Here is an 18,306-nt window from a genome sequence, read left to right on the forward strand (position 1 = left end):
ACATCCTAATTTTTCCATGCGTTGTGAGTGAATTTCACTGAGCAAAATTATAATTGAACCCATTCATACAACCGACATCCACCAGAACATGACTAGAGATTTTTTACCCTCATCCACCATATTCCCAGAATCCAGACCCTAAAGCTTATTTTAATAATAATAATTCATTGTGTTAGGGGAGCCGGTCGGCCGAGCGGACAGCACGCGGGACTTGTGATCCTGTGGTCCTGGGTTCGATCCCAGGTGCTGGCGAGAAACAATGGGCAGAGTTTCTTTCACCCTATGCCCCTGTTACCTAGTAGTAAATAGGTACCTGGGTGTTAGTCAGCTGTCACGGGCTGCTTCCTGGGGGCGGAGGCCTGGTCGAGGACCGGGCCGCTGGGACACTAAAGCCCTGAAATCATCTCAAGATAACCTCAAGATAAGGGGACAGGCAGCCAGTATGTATTCATACATGTTAGGCTTATATCAGTCCCCCCACCCCCCTAAGGTCAAATTACTGACCCTGCCCAGGATGGAACCTACAACAAGCTGACTAACTCCTTAGTACTTAGCACCTACATACTGCTAGCTGAACATTGGCATTAGGTGATAGGAAATTTGTACAAGCATTTCTGTCCCATACAGAATTTTACATAGGAAGACCCCCCTTAGTGAAAATTAACCAGGTCCATGAATTTTCCTATACAGTACCTATACCTATTTCCTATACTTGTTTAGCTCATTTTCTAGGAAATATTTATGGACCCCTTTCCAATAAATGATCAAAAATATGCTATCTTCAATATTCAGAACATTTTCAGTACCACCACTGAGTCAGAAAAGCCACTAAACAAAAACTGGTCACATCCACTGGCCAGTTTCCACACAGGCTGTGTGGCTGTGTTTCCACCAAGCCCCCAAGCCCTAACACCCAGAGAACATGGGGTAAAAACCACACTAGACAAGAGCCACCTGCCCAGGAATGCAGGAGAGAAAACTCAACAATCCAGAGCACAATTGGAGAGGAGAGGGGTGAGGAAGGAGACTTACCAGTGTATACATAGAATTTGTAGCATTTTTAGAATTTTTAGACCCATGAGACCCTCATGGCAGAGGCATGGCATGATCTTCAGGCCTAGTGGTACCAGTAGGTTAGCACAGGGGAGCTACCGAGAGGACCATACCATAAAAAGTGTCATTACAGTAGGATTTAAGCTTTAAACAATGTTCCTAAAGCAAACTTATTTCAGATGAGATTTCTGCTATACAGAAATAAAAATTACTAATAAATATCTTTAACCATGTTTTATTAAGAACTAATTTTTCTTCTAACAATTATAAGTGCTCTATGCAATAGAGCACAGAGCAATAACTTCAATAAGCCAGACATAATTAGGTACACTTTATGCATCAATATATGCATTAATTAAGTTGTAAATAATTGTGGATGGACAAGCGAGGTATTTGTGTCGAGGAGCAAGCCATCACTGAACTGGTAGTTCACAGGAGCACTAACATGGCAAGAAAACAGTGCTATGCTAACATCTATATTTAAGCCTTGGTGGAAGAGGAAATGGAGGGCCAGTTCTGGGGATTTTGACAAATTTTTTATTTAAAATACTTTTAGTGGGATTATTCATTAGGAAATGGAACAATAAAAACACTAAGTTATTCCCATCCACAACTCAAACAAGTAAGAAACATTTTGCTTTTTTTTTTTTTAAAGAAAATGTTACTATACACACATTAAATAATCCACCATGCAATTTCCATTAATGTATTTTAAATTATTTCTACTCACTAATGCAACTGGCATAAACAGTATTGTGTTCTCTAATGAAAAAAAAATGAAAAAATTAGTAAATGGTTTCCACATCCCTGTTAGGCTTTACCTCTAAATTCTGACGAATGTTAAGGATCAAGTTAAGCCAGTCAATGGTCCATGCTAACACTACTTCTGGTACAAAGACTATACTCACCTGCTCGCTGTACACATCAGTTAAATTATACAAAGCTGGTTGGTCTCCAATGAAAAACAAGGTTCCGGTAATCTTTTCCCTATTAACTGCCATTATCAATATTTTTTTTTTTTTTAACACCAACCTGTTAGTGCACATTCTTAATTAACATGAAAATTTTAAAAGTTACCTTGTAATTACAAGAAATGCATATACTGCTTTATCATCATTTTCCAGAGCACAGGCTGTTTCTTATATTTCAGTACAATATGCAAGTTGTATGACAACCTCCAAATTATGCGATGAAGCACTACCAGTGTTAAGGCATTCACAGTGATAGCAAGTATTATACAAGTAATAGGTTTTTCTAGAAAGTTATCATCATAACTTTCTTATCATCTAAGTGTGGCCCATATCATGTCCAGTATTAAAAATATTGAGAACATGTTGAAAAAGAAACCTGGAAGAGGAGACGAAGATTACATGTCATGATGCAGAAATTATGAAGAAAGGCAAAAGCTAGTAGGTAAAACAGTATAAATGCCGTACACAAGATCAATGAAAACCAACTTTTGCACCGACACCTTACCAACCAAGAAGTTTCTTTTACTCTGATAACTAAAACAAAGCCCTGCTAGTGGTGCTCCCCTCAAAGTCACACATTAAAGTGGAAATTCTGTCCATAATTTAACTTCATTTCCAGTTGAATTGTGCGATACAAGCACACTAGATTTTCACAAAAATACACTACCATAATGATGAGAGAAGCAAGGGTGAATTAAGGCAACAATAAACCACATTTAATTGTAATGAAATGCCATTTTCTGGGCAAGTCCCGGAGGCCCCCTGAAGCAATCCGAACTGTTATGTTTGGGCGTCATCAGTCAAAGAAGTTCTTATGCCTACCAAGAACCACGAGCTAGATCCTGGTCCCCCTCAGAGATGCACAGGCAGCAACGGCCTATGAGCACTTAACATTTAAAGTATTGGGCGGGGGCTCATTTAAGGAGCGCGGGGGTTTATGAGGTTCAACAGCGTCTTTGCCACCAGGTACCTAGTGAACGTTCTGGTTCCTTCTCGGCTGTGAGTGGTTTTCGGGCTCCTGTCGCAGCCATCTGTCTCAAGAACTGGAGTGGTGGGCTGCCGGCTTCCTCCCCCCTCCAGGGGCAAGCAGAAGTGCTAGTCACATGAAGGGTTGTATGTTTGGTTTCTTTCTAGGGAGAGTTATTTTGGTCTTTCAGGATGTAGATTGCACAGGTTAACCAGACAGTGGTCTGTTTTGATTTGCCTATCTTTCTGGGTCCTTTCCCAGTCGATGACAATGACATACTTTACATCTGAAGTGCTCATAGGCCATTGCTCCCTGCGCCTCTGAGGGGACCAGGTTCTGGCTCGTGGGTCCCGATAGGCAAGAACTCCTGTGACTGATGACCCCAAACTAATACAACACACATCAGTTCGGAAAGCTTCAGGCAGGAGATGGGGCTCCCCACAGAAAAATGCCCGTTTCCAATGTCTACTTACTTTGCCAATATTAGTCCATGTAAGACACCATTAAGAACTAATACAAGGCATTAACTGGTATGCATTCAGCTTGTATGTCAAGTTATACAACAAGTGTTATTGGATGGATGCTATCCTAACGTGTTAATTTCCCACAAAATTGGTATTCAAAAAAATTCCAATTAGTTTCCCTTTTTTTTTAATATTTTATAATGACTGTACTGTAGTGTAACACCATACAGACCCTAATCAAGCAGGTAACACTACATCTGGGTTAAATGCCTGTGTGACATTTCAAATTTATTAAATTAAAAACTAAAATTTTTTATATTTTTATAGTGTATAGTGATCATGAAACCCTAAAAATGTCACCCAGTTCAGTCACCACAAATCGGCCAGAGTGATTTTACACTGGGCAGTTTAACGTGGACCTGCTTCGACAGGTTGAAAATTTTTACGATCATACATCGGTTTTACAGTGTGAATGTTCTGTTGTGTATGAATTTGGGTAGTAATTGCCATTCAAATATTGCATCAATCTTCTTCATACTGAATGTGATAGAAAACTTATCTAAAAGTAGCCTTTCTGAATGCAGTCATGTAACTGATAATTTTTTAAAAACCATTTATGGCAGGGTTAACGTGGTAGCTACAATTTACTTGCCTAGGCTGTTTTTTTAATTTAAAAAACCCAGGCATTTAAAACAAAAATTTTGTTTATCTATTAATTGGACAAAAACCCAACCTTCCTTAACCCCAAGGGGGTTTAAGATTTTTTTTTTTTTTTTTTTTTTTTTTTTTACCAATCCTGATTTAAGGCTATGCTCAAAGTGATACAGGGTATACCAAACATTTAAGTTCATCCTGGTTCAGCAGGTAATGTGTGTGTGTCTGGGAAGCCCAGGGACTTGAATTCTATCCCATCACATTGCCTCAATATTCGTTTTCTATCCAATGATTATAATTGTCATAAATATGCACTAAAACAATTATTTTCAAATGACATACAGTATATCAGACAATGGCAAAAATGCAACAAAACTTAACATTATCTAGATACACACACATGCCAGGCATCAAGATCAATACACCTATATGGGCAGAATTCTGGTTGAGGTTACGCAACTAAACAAATTTGCCTTATATTCCACTATTACTTTTTTAGTACCTTTCATAAATAATTATTCACCAGTATGTTTAATGACTCAACACTGACAAATGTTGACCACTACTGTACTGCCACATAGAAAACATTATTATTTTTGTTCACACATTGTAGGAATTAAGCTAAACTTTCCCCTTATTTTATAAAAGCAAAAAAAAAAATCAACATTGCATTATCTATTAGTGTTTTCCACCCACCATGAGACAAATCCTTCGTGCATCCATGCACATGCATTCATGCTCATGTTCTTATCTACACGTGCTTACAGGTAGATATGACTAGCTTCCTCTTCTCTTTAGGGTATTTAAGACAATAATACACAGTTCCCAATGACTGTCTTAAATTGCTTTACCTGTTAACTTAATTGGCTTAAACTACATCTTTCAATTGATTCTGCCTCAGTCATCTAGCTCAACTTTTCTGGAAGAGTCTGCACTCTTTAACTTTGTTTCGATTTATATCTACTGTTAGTCTTTCCTAACTATGAGCGATGTTAATGAAATTCACTATGAACATATTATAAAACTTCATTTAACACACGAACTATTATTGCTCCTTAAACTGCCGTAAGTTTTCACATTTTACACACTTTCAATTACTTTACAGTATCATGGCTAAATCTCTATCCTTGTCTATAATCATCCCCTGCTGTCCACTTTGCTATACTCTGTATTCTCTTTATCTTGCACTGAGCACTAACTAGTCCAAACGGCACACCAACTTCCTTACCTGCAAGGATCAGAGACAGACCTGGGAGTGGCAATAACATCAGAGCAACAGACTAACCAGAATCATATGCAAAAATTGGCAAAATAAGAACATTTAAAAATCATGCCATTCCTAGAAAACACAGTATCAGTGTCAAATCCCACCATCTGTCACTGTCACCCCCAGGGGCCACTATCTATCTTGCTTGCCCATGTTTAGCTACATGATAAGGCCTATGCATGTGCTCGCCACTCTTTCATGCATTTTATTTCTAAAATACTTGTTGACAATTGCATTCTTTAAATTTTCAAAAGGTGCTGATGTTTTTCCTACTACCCTGGGTCTTCGATATAAATTTCTTCCTTATTACGAAATATATATACAGGGTATTTGCTTTATTATTCTGATACTGTATTTACTATCTGACATATCTCTCTTGCCTAGTATTTATGTAATCTTTATAATCACACTGAGGTTTCTGGATGGTTTTATGTACTTGATTGTTGCCCACAATTGTAGCTTCCAGGGACCCATGTTCACTGTAACTTGGTAATTGTCCATGACAAATTCCAATTGTTGCTTCACATGTCTACATCTCGTTTTGTGTCGGTCAATCTTGACTAGTACTTTTATTTCCTAACATCCTTCAAAAAACATTTCAATATATTCATGCTTTCATTTATGGACACAATGAACATAGGTGGACCTCAATTTGGGATGGGATTAGTTCCTATTAAAAACTAAATACTGTAATCATAAATCCAACCTAAACATAATTGGGGAAATTGCAATTTAGATCCCCTAACAAAGTCCAAATTTTTCAACTCAATAAAATAGTTTTGAACTTTAAATATTTAATGCTTCCTCAATTTTAATGCTTCCTAAACACTTAATTAAGCCCAAAATTCATACAATGTGCAGTGTTAAGAATATTTCAAAATTAGTAAAATCTTAAGAGGTGTGAGAAAGCCGAGTACACTGCTGGGAATGAGGCAGAACTGCAGATTACCACAAAATATCTGCACTAATATGCTTTAACCTGTGCCTAACCTGTGAACCGTTGCAAAATTTACCCACACACTTATCTAACTTTGGTGTACCTTTTTTGGCATTGGACCCATATTCTGCAATGTTGCATTACTCGAGGGCTGCCTGTTAAGGTGCCAGCATAATTCCTTCCAAACAATATTTTTGACTACGCCAACGAAATACTTTACTGTGGTCTGGATAGAGAAAAGCCTTCATCCAAGCAAGAAGTGCACCCTTTACTACACCAAAGCGTTCCAATTTCTAAAAAAAGCTTGTCGTGATCATGAATGCATACATTGTACAGTACATATGCAACTGTTTACAAGCTTCCACAAAAGGTCAGCTCAGTTTTAGGGCAAGATTCCCAGTGTAATGCTCAAATTTCAGTTATTGATAGACAAAAAAAAATAAAATGATGGAGCCGTTAAACTTCCATACATCACTTTATTCATTTTAATATTGCAAAGCTTATTCAAATACTTAAAAAATTTCATTTATAATATTTATGATAATGTGCAAGTGTTCTTTGTAATGATTTTTTTTTTGCCAATTTTACAAATTTGCTGTATTTAAACTTTTCCCCCCAACTCCAATACCTCTAAGCTTCCACTCTAGCAAATATGAACTGTATTAGTAGCTATTGCAACTGCCAAATTCAAACGTGTGTTCACTCTGACCGTAAAAAACATGAAGCTTCTGAAAACTGGCATGCACAGTTTCAGCGATTTACAATCATCCAATACTTCAGTAATATTCATCATTACCCAGTTTCCCATTTGCAAAGGAAGTGGAGCCACTTGTCCAGAGAAGACAAAGAAACAATACAGGGCAAGAGAGTATTAGAGAGATGTTCATAATGACACCCATCTAGTAGAAAAAGCAGCATTCATGACAAAGGACCATAATATTAAATAAATAAAATATGATGCTTGTAACTCCTCCTGCACCTAACACGGTGTTTAAAGTAAGATACACAATAGTCGAATGAAATTCCACGAGATAACGTATAAAATTATGTAATTTGAGTAATCTGGAAGCCAGCCCAACTGGATCCCCGGAACCTTGTTCTTCAGTTTAGCAAGTGATGTGAGCAATTTAGGACAGCATGACTAACAAATGGTTTACCTGGTATGTCTTTTTCCTAACAGGAAGGGCCTGAAATGGGAACAACTGCTGTAGGAAGGTGCTGATCTTCCACATTCATTTAAAAACATATTTGAGTAAAATTACCTCACGTGATTGATTAAACTGTACCCGGAAACATACAGAGCCAAATGTCTGCTGCTGACTTGGGAATCAATAATGACTGGGAAAATTACTTTTTACTTAAATTACCCCTCAAAGTTTTACTTAGATCATGTAAAGATTTCTATTAATCCCCCTTGCCTCTCGTTCACAAATCTTTAAGCACTAATTACATACAATCTGGGTACAAGAAAATATAAACAAACCCTTATTGTTTCAATGAAAAAAAGTAAATTAAAAAAAGAAAACTATGCCCTTTCAAAAGGAAAACCTGAATACTGTACATCCATTTCTTAAATAAAATTAATAATAAAAAAGAAACTCCAAATACACAACCAAAAATAAAAATCACATACATGCAGTGCTTCCCCACCCTCAAGCACCAAACACTGAATCAAGTTTCCCCTCAGCTTTACAAATTGCATCAACTGCAAAAATAATAAATAAAAAATAAAAAAATAAATCATTGCACATACACGCATTCAGATACACACACACACAAACAGAAGCACAGATACTCACCAATGCATCATCTACAACAACCTCGGGGAAAATTCTTCTTAGGACGGCACGAACCTTTGCTTTCTCCTCTTCCACTTCACCAGATGCCTCCTTCAGACAGAAAAAAATTATATTAATGCTGGCAAAGGTTACAAAGCGCCAATCATCATATCAACCATATTCTATTAAACCAACGTGCAAACTATATTTGGGGAAAACCTTACATAACCACTCACACCAATATTGCTTTCTGTAATTTTGTTCTACAATCCTTTCAGACAATTATGATATTTTTTGTAATGCCTGCTAAAATATAATAAATTAAAAACCACAATGCAGAGAAATAATAGAACAAATTTCAAGTCATTGCCCTTCTTCCTCCCCTCTCCTGTTTTCAATGGGTAGAGGCATCAGCCTCAAGAGAGGGGGGGGGGGGGAATAATGGCCACGAGGGAAGAAAAAAATTAAGTTTCTAGTAGAGTGAAGGAATGAAGTACAAGTACTTTAAGTTCCAACAAAAAAAGTGTAAAGTTTTATATTTAAATTTTCATGTGCTATACTAGCGAAAGCAGCATGCCACTCCACATAAGAGAACCACTAATGGCCTGGTAGCCTGGTGGATAGCAGCGCAGGACTCTTAATTCTGTGGCGCGGGTTTCGATTCCCGCACCAGGCAGGAACAAATGGGCAAAGTTTCTTTCACCCTGAATGCCCCTGTTACCTAGCAGTAAATAGGTACCTGGGAGTTAGTCAGCTGTCACGGGCTGCTTCCTGGGGGGGTGTGTGTGTATGTGGTGTGGAGAAAAAGAAAAAAATGTAGTTAGTAAACAGTTGATTGACAGTTGAGAGGCAGGCCGAAAGAGCAAAGCTCAACCCCCACAAACAACTAGGTGAATACTAATGCAGCATTTCAACTTTATTCTGAACACAACTCTGGATCATACATTAGAAAAAAAAAACAGATTTCATTGATAACTGAAAGGAGGCAATTTATCTTTACTATTGAGGCTGGTTAAGAAAGAAAAATTAAACAAAAATTATTAAAAATTTTTTTACATATGATTAGAATTAGCCTAATTATCACTCTTGCAGAACCCCTAGTTATCTAGGAGGTCCATAGTCCCCAGGTTACGAACCCTTGCACTAGTAGACCCTGAAATATTAAGTTTATACGAAGGTGAATCTGAGGAATATAACCAATTTCAAGGATCTAGTGACCCTGTCATTAGTGATGGGGACAGTGACATTGGCTTTCCTGGTGGTAACAGAGATATTTGTCTTCATGGGGGGAAAGTGGTGTCAGTCAAGTTCACGTGATGTCTCGGAGGACAAATCGAGAGATTTTCAACATGTTCTCGTGTCCACTGTATTCATGGAGCTCGTGCTAAACTGCCCAGTCAGTGTTGTTGGTTCACAGCCAAAAAAATCCGGGTTCAATTACCACACAGGACTGACATTTCAGCAAGTTTCCTTTTACACGATACCTCTAAACACCTAATAGTGAATAGGTACCCAAGAGTTAGGAAACTTCTTGTTTGTATCCTGGGAAATGGCCGTCACTGGCATAAGTAGATCTCAATAAGATTAACTGGTTTCCTGTTTCTGACAATGGGAACCACGTTGACAGCAATCAGCACCACTAGTCTCCTCCTTGGACAACTCACCACTTGGATTCTTCAAGAGTCAGAGAGAGAAAGACTTGGGGATTGATATCATGCCAGACCTGTCCCCTGAAGCCCATATCACGAGGATAACATCAGCGGCATATGCCAGGTTGGCTAATCTAAGAATGGCCTTCAGAAACTTGTGTAAGGAGTTATTCAGAACCTTGTATACCACACGTCAGACCAATCATGAAGTATGTGGCTCGAGCATGGAGTCCATATCTAGTCAAGCACAAGACTAAATTGGAGAAGGTTCAAAGGTTTGCCACCAGGCTAGTGCCCAAACCGAGAGGTACGAGCCACGAGGAGAGACTACGGAAACTAAACCTCACGCAGCTGGAAGACAGGAGTTAGGGGGAACATGATCACCACATACAAGATTCTCAAAGGAATTGATAGGGTAGATAAGGAAATGCTATTTAACACAAGGGGCACACGCACTAGGGGACACAGGTAGAAATTGAGTGCCTAAATGAGCCAGAGATATAATAGAAAGAACTTTTTTAGTGTCAGTGGTTGACAAATGGAATGCATTAGAGAGTGATGTGGTGGAGGCTGACTCCATACATACAGGTTCCTGAGCCCAGTAGGCTCAGGAACCTGTACATCAGTTGATTGACAGTCGAGTGGCGGGACCAAAGAACCAGAGCTCAACTCCCGCAAGCACAAATAGGCGAGTACTTAAGTTCTCACGCCAAAGTTTGCATACAACAAAATATGCACATTATTAAAGATCCTCTTGACTCCCAGTCTATGATATTTATTAAGTGACACCATTTGTATCAGGTATGAGAGCAAGCAAGTCTACACCTTCACTAATACGCAGGCACTAATTCTATTGATGCAAATTTGCTGTTGTCATACCTCCTGTCATTACAAAACCAGTTATAAAGTTTAGTATTCACAAGTTTTTGTTTGGGGGAATAAAAGTGTGGATGGATTAATTAATATCTATAAAAACAGCTAGGCTGATGGATAAAAATTAAATGGACGCCCAATGCAAGGCTATTGGGAGTCTTTGAGAAGGATGTGACAATCTGCTTCTCTTGCAATCATATATACAAATTTTCATTAGGTATTTATGGATGCTCAAATTAAAAACTTCTCAAATTTCACTGTATGAGAACTTTAATCATTCTTTGACAGTTTATTGGGCAAGGTAAAGCATTTGTAAAAAGTTTTAAAATATTTCAAACAGGTATTCATAGGACATGCTTACAATTGCTACCGAGCCATGATAACTAACGTAATTTTGATGTTAAAATACCTATAGTGTTACATTACTATTTGTGAATAAATGTAAATTAAGCAGATGCTAATTGATTGTACTGAAAAACTAGTTCGTGAAAATTATTATTACCCTCAACAGCCCGACAACTGAGAAAGGAAAGTGTTAGAAATATTAATAGAAATGCTAACAACATGAATAGAAATTATTATGCAGAGAAGGTGTCAGGAGTTAGTGAATATGAAGCAACCAATGTGGTACTGCAGTATTAGTGGTGCCAACATTATTCTATAAATTACCCAGTATCTTTCTTGTAAGTACTCTTATTTTATTTATTTCAATAATTAGGCTTTATTGAAATGACCGACTAGAATATTTTTCCACTTTTCAGTCCAAACTTATAAAGTATTTTACTCTACTACCTTCAAATATGCACAAATAAGTTTGAGTAACCAAATGCTGACAAATCTAAACATGATAATCATACAAAGCATATGATGGCCATACCAAGGAAAAAAAGAAATTTAAATACCCATACTGCAACGTTATCATGCTCACTCGCTACACTTTACATTGCCAAGCACCTTGTTGTAATTATATAAAACTTGTATACTGCATTCTATATATATATATATATATCCCAAGGACAAGAAAAGCACTATTAGCATGTTAGAAGAAATACTAAAATTGAAGACCAGCTAAAGGAGATTAACAACCTTCAGGCTCTATGTTCCTTTTAACCAGAAATGACAAATAAAAAACCCCAATACTAATTTTTACTATTAATATCATTCCATTAGTAAGCACTATTACAGTTTCACTTAAAATTAACTACAATTTCAAAATTTTAGAACGAGTCAACATATGATGCATACTAACAGAAACGATAACCGAAAACGTACATGTTTTCCTCATTCACAACACATTAACTCAACCATTTTATCTAAATGCAGAAAAAAAATCACCTCATTGATTAAATTTGTCCTTCACCTGAGAGTACCTCTAATATTTACTGCACTAGATAAATACTGTATGTAGCAAGTGAAGCTAGCTATACAAAACTTGCCCAGTTTTTTAAATATAATGTAGTATTTGAAACCAGGAATCAACCATGCATAACAAAAACCTGTAGGTTGTCTTAAATCTCAATTGGCGAATTCTATTTCTCATCAGACCTTGCAAAGCTTTCTTACTAACAGTAGAGCAGCACTTACATCCACCTGCTTGAGTCTAGCCATCAGTTTTTCCTCTGTGCTCGTTAAGGCCTCCAGGACTTTGTGGTTCTTTTCTCGTAACTCCTACAAGGCAGGGATTAACAACACACGTGTTAGACTTAAGGGAATCTAGTACTGGATCTCATTAATTATTAAGCTTGTTAATAAATATATGGGTATAGGCATTCCATTCAGTTATCCTCTTATGATAACTATACTGTATATAAAATTTGCAAATTGTATGAATTGTAATACAAATGTTTGAAACAATAGGTCAATGGATACAGAGTGGCCACACAAAGCTAAATCTCAGGTGTGAAAGCAATTCTAGGCTGCATCAGGTTTAAATCATACAGTGCCCTAAGAAGCCCACACAGTAAGACATTGCATGCACACCAGCCTAGGTCTGCTTGATGGGGGGGGGGGATAAAGTCTCATGGGCACAGGCAATAGGAGCAACACTAAGAGGCAGAGGGAGACTTCTACACACAACCACATTGTGACCAAAATGTATTAAGCTCGCTCTTGGGATGTCTATTAGCCCGCAAAGTGAGCAAAGTAAAAATCAATCACGGTTAGTCATAATCTCTCCCTCATACAACAGGGGGCATAGACTCAAGCTTATCAGACAAAAACAAAAAAAAAGTGTGCAAGTGCATAATACAAATCAAATTCTTCAGTCTAACAATAGTGATACAACATGCTAGAGGTTTTATTCTGCCCCACCAGAGGCAGGCTTATAAACTGGTTGAGAAGTGGTGTCGTCTACCAAGGCAGGTAAACCACTCCCAAAAAAGAAGCAGTAGGCTCACCATTTAAGTGATATCTTATAACAAAACTACAATGGATTACAATAGACTCAACATTTAGGAGCTCGGGTACACCACAAGACTTGTAACCTCAATTCCACTTACCAGCATTGAAAATCTTCTAAACACAAGGGAAAGTTTTCAAAGCTTATAAATAGGAAAAAGTGAAGACAACAGTACATCCAACATTAGGTGAAAAATACTAAGAAAATTAATCATTAAAAATTATACCTAACTTACAGCCATGCAAATTCCAAGAGTGTGTGTCAAGTAACAATTAAGTAATATGCTAAAGCACTGCTGGAACAAAATGTGGGGAAAAGTTACTCACATTGTTCTTCGCTCTTTGGCTCTCTAAATCTTCTTTTAGTCTCTTAATTTCTTTCTTCAAGTTTGCTACTTCAGACAACTGTTCTTCTATTAGGTTTTCTTTCTCCTTCACTCTGTAATGTCATTACTTATTATTTAATAATCCTAATGAAAAAACCTGAACACAGTATGATGTTCATGGAATCAATAGTTTTTTTTATGACAACCATTTCAAATGTCAACACTGATTTCCAAACATTTCTGCCATAATGTAAAAAATAAAGTTTAATTCTTACAATGATTCTAGGTGGGCTGTGTCGGGCGCTGAGGTCGGTTCTGTATGTACATCCCCATTCTCTTGCCCTTCAGCAGCTGGACGGACGCTCTGTGATGCCAAAGACTCTTTCTCCTCCTTTAGTCGCTCAATCTGATGACAAGATCAAAACTTCTAAATTAAAAGTATGCAAGATAAAATCACTGGTTGTCAGTCACTATGTTATTGTTTGAAGTGGGCACACTCATACAGGTATTGACATCATGGAAAAATGTGTGACGAATTTAAAGAGGATACATTGACCTTAAAATTACAATAATATAGCCTGTAGATGCAATACATTAAGAGATTGACATTTGTGTTTCAGGGGTAGTACCCAATTTGGTGTCTAAAGTAAACCACCACTTCAGTCACCCACTTTGTGAGAAAATGTTTAATCTTCTGTTTGTGAACCCATTTAAAGGCTTAAATGGTAAGGCAACCAAGTTTATGAAAGTTTACCACATTACCACATTGCACAACTGTGTTTCTCTGTCAAAAGGCAATGTGGTAAAGCAGGAGAGGTCTTGTGAGCTCTACCTACACAAGCGGCTGAGTATTTCACTTCTCCATTTTAACAAATAATGGCTGGTGAAATGATTTGAGGATAAAACAGTCCCCGTGGCCTAGTTGGCAAGACACTTGCATGGCGTTTCGCGAGCAATTTGTCCTGGGGTTCGTATCCTGGCCGGGGAGGATTTACTGGCCGTCAATCCTTAACCGTAGCCTCTGTTTACCCAACAGTAAAATGGGTACACGGTTAGAAATTTTGTAATAAAAGCACATCAAAGTGCCACACACTACGTTGCCAATGGCACCTGACATGGCAAAAAATATCTCCCAATATACTACACACATTGCTAACTAACCAAAACACTGCTATTATCAGAATCCTGGTCACTAAATACTGAATATGAATAATTTTCCCCAGGTTTATTTTCCCAATAGGACACAAGGTCCATTTCATGACGCGTAGACATGCTAAAAGGCAGCAATGTGTTGTGGATGTCCGATTCTTGCTGTGAACACTGTAACCAGCATTGGGTTCACTGATGTCTAAACCTTTTATATAGTTTTTGTCAGTCAGGATTTATATGCCACAATCATTAAATAATTAGTTATTTATGTCATTATTAAACGATGCACAAGCTGCAAGGCAGTGCCGTGAGCTGCTGTTGCATGTACTACACATACAACAGCATTTTATTAATGGTAATAAAACAAAGGGTATTAAGGGTATTACCATTAAATCCCCAAAGTATTTTGAAAACAAACAAAAATGTCCACTTCAAAGCACCTTCATGCAAGACAATATTTGAAGGTGATAAATTGCATTAACTGGAGTTGATGAAACTTGTTTCAAATGCACTAAAAGACTGAAGTGTTACAAGTCCTACACAAACTGCAGCCCACTTTTCCTGCATGCATTGTCATTAAATGCAACCTGCAGGAATTCAATATACAGAGCAACTCTACAGTGTGACAATATTTAACATTTCTACAGGCTGCGGCTTGCACAGATACATTTCAAACCAAATTAAGTGTAAAAAGCCCAATTAAACCCTTTAAAGTCACAAAAAATATAATGACCGAGCTTACCTGAGTATTTTGGTCTAAAACCACTTGGCGTACACTACAAAGCTCAGATTCCACTTGAGTCAATCTCGAATCTACTTCGGTTTTCTCATGTGATATTTCCTGAAAAAAAATGCACAATAAGGTTCTGTATAATCCTCAATACATTAAGTCTAAAGGCAAATTAAATATTTACCTTGTTACTTTAAAATCTTCTGAAAGTACATTAAACCTTTCCAACCACCTTAACCTTATAAACCCCCCCTATACGTACTATACTTGCAAATGCACTAGCCAATGTTGGGCTCAGTTGGTTTTAAAATCTGTTGCCAAACTATCTTGTGTACAAAGTGATTTATCCACAGTGCTTATATATTTCAAGAGGTTCATCATGAAAGTGCAAATAGGATGGTAATGAAAGTTTTGAAATTCCAAAATCGGATTACTCGTTTTAGCGTAATCCAAACACTTACAACAAATTACTGTACGCTAAATTACAATTAATTACTGTATGCTAAAACATGTTATTGTACCAGAATGCTAAAGGTTAATCCCAGGAATTAATAATGGAAGTATTAAGAATAAGAGTTAACGTGATTGAAGTATACACAAGGATAAAAGTGCAAGACAAATGAGATATTAATACAGTGATAAATAAATCACCACAAAAGACAATACAAAACACAGTACATTAACGAATTCAATTGGGAAGGTAAGTTTCAGAAAAGACTGGTAAATACTGATTTGGAAATAAACTTGATTCATGGAACTGATTACAGAGTAACATAACACATGGAAGTCACTGGATTGCTTGCAGGCAAAGTTTAGGCATGCTGGTACTATATACGAGTTTGGAAAGTCACAAATGGGAGTTGCCTTGCATGGGTCAATAGGCCTTCTGCAGTTTCCTTTATTCTTGTGTTATTTTTAAAATCACTGTACGATTCCCACACATCAACTAATCCATACTCTAATTCTACTGATACCATAAATATAAATTGCACAAATCTAAATTTGCATTCTCCAAACTCAAGCAGAGTCAGGGCTGCTTGTGTAATACTGCTAGCTACAATTACAATACATACAACTAACTTGGGCTTTCTAGAGATTTAGTAAATATTACATCTTACCTGTAGTTTGTGCTGTAATTGTGCATATTTGGCTTTATCACCAGTTAGCTGTCCACTCAAGGCATTCCGATCTGCATCCATGGCTGCTAACTCTGCCAGAGCTTGAGCACGAGCTGCATCGGCACTTTGAAGCTGTGCTTGCAGCTCTGATAGCTGAGCATTTCTGGCTACTTCTTCCCCATTACGCTTATCTTCAAGAACTCTTATGTGCTCCTCATATTGTTGGCATCTTTGACTTAATTCTTCGTGTTCTTGTCGAAGCATTTTTGCCTGCATTTCAGCCTCGGTTAGTGATGCACGTAAAGTGGTCACTTCACTTTCATTACTGGTGCTCTGCAGTTGATCCAATAGCTGCTGCTGCTGCTGGAGCTTTGCTTGGTACTCTTGTTCCAAGGATGTGCGCAATTCATTCAAACGTGCTGCCTGTGCCGACTGGGCACTAGCAGCCGCTGCCTCCTGTTGTCGAAGATAATTTGCAGCAGATTCATCCAACTGAGTCTTCAGCTTTGATGATTTGGATCGTTCTCCATGTAGTTCTGAGCACAGATCAGTAATCTTTGCAGAGAGGGCAGAGTGAGCTTCATCTTTATCACGCAAGCGATTTTCAACTTCCTCCAACTGCCGTTTCAACTGTGTGATAGGGTCCACTTTGCCTTTCTTTACCCAGTCACCTCCAGCATTGTTCTGCTGCTGCTTATTGAGAAGGACATCAATCAAGGTTTGGATCTCGTTACCAGACAGTGGGGCTCGCTGCACCATGGGAAGGAGCTTAGATTCACTCAAAGCTGTAAAAGAAAATATCACTGAGAACCATCATAAGCAAAAGTTTATAACAAAAATTTAACATTAAAATGGGTTTCCTAACTTTACTAATTACACTTTAAATAATCATTGTTTTTTTTTATGTTGGGAATTAGGCTTTACTTATTTTCTCTAGAATGTGATCTACCAAATACTTTACATCTAGGTCTCCCAAATTATTGTTGCTTGCAAGGTGAACAGGCAAGAGCATAATCTATTATTATTGTTTTCATTATTTAAGACCTTTATCGTTATTCCATCTTAGGAGTTTACTTCTCATACTTTCCTTTCAACTCTCCTTTAGTCTCCATTCACACACAAGATACATGTGCCTTGCTAAAGCTCTTGGTATCTCTCCATTTATCCACCTTTCTTCAGTGCATGACCTTTATTAATAAGCAAGAGACAACACAACAAACTGGAATAGGTGGAAATTGAAAACGACGAGCCAGAACTGTGTAAGAATTTCTTGTACAAAGAACCCTAGTGTAGCGAGCCCTTACCAGTGTAGGGTTGCCTTCACCACATTCACCATTTCAAAACCAAGTACAGTATGAGACTACCAGATAGGAATGGAGGAAATATTAAAGTAGCATCTACGGTGTTCATCTTCACACACTATGCCATTGCCTGGCCTGTCCTCATGTCCACACCTACACTTCAAATATTTCACAAAAAGAATTATAGATTTCTGAAAAATAACTATTAAAAAAAAACAGCTCTCCTTCCAGGCATTTGTTTATTAATGGCCACACAAATTTTGCCAGAAATATGAACTTTGTGAGGAAAACCAACTTTAGAATGAGTGATGTATATAATGGTTTAGTAGGTCTACAGAACAGAAAACTCGTCAGCAGAGAAAGCAGGGATATCACCAGCAGACATTATTAAAGAATTAGTGACAAAGATTGCTGCCCGACAGGCATTTTCAATACAGTACTGCCGATAATTGTTCGTCATCTTTCAAATTTTATGGATCTTATAGATTTGCTTCAAATTAGGTAAAATCTGTTGTTTCGTCTAATATGTTTATGTATGTAAATTGTAAACCTCTTTAAATTTATACCATTTATTACGGATGTTCATGTTACCACTAGTATTACTACGAGACTTTTACAAATATACATCGCCACTCAAATCAGCGAGACTTCTCTCTTCATCTTGTCCCCCTT

The 18,306-nt window shown here is 37.5% G+C and overlaps 1 protein-coding gene across 22 annotated transcripts in view; it reads right to left on the bottom strand.

The window, feature by feature from the left end:
• The window catches only part of LOC123755007 (ribosome-binding protein 1), a 96,468-nt gene that overhangs the window by 41,184 nt on the left and 36,978 nt on the right, over positions 1-18,306 (bottom strand). For 15 of the 22 annotated variants that reach the window (XM_069332788.1, XM_069332787.1, XM_045737409.2 and 12 more), the window contains exons 6-12: positions 16,334-17,118; positions 15,228-15,326; positions 13,612-13,742; positions 13,338-13,449; positions 12,198-12,281; positions 8,113-8,202; positions 7,471-7,500 (exon numbers count right to left, since the gene is read on the bottom strand). In XM_069332788.1, the coding sequence (XP_069188889.1) occupies positions 7,471-7,500; positions 8,113-8,202; positions 12,198-12,281; positions 13,338-13,449; positions 13,612-13,742; positions 15,228-15,326; positions 16,334-17,118 (1,331 nt within the window). The remainder of the gene's footprint in view (positions 1-7,470; positions 7,501-8,112; positions 8,203-12,197; positions 12,282-13,337; positions 13,450-13,611; positions 13,743-15,227; positions 15,327-16,333; positions 17,119-18,306) is intronic. The other 7 variants (XM_069332789.1, XM_045737398.2, XM_069332792.1 and 4 more) reach the window with 3 other exon arrangements.

The sequence above is a fragment of the Procambarus clarkii genome, chromosome 28, assembly GCF_040958095.1.
Source record: "Procambarus clarkii isolate CNS0578487 chromosome 28, FALCON_Pclarkii_2.0, whole genome shotgun sequence".
NCBI lineage: Eukaryota > Metazoa > Arthropoda > Malacostraca > Decapoda > Cambaridae > Procambarus > Procambarus clarkii.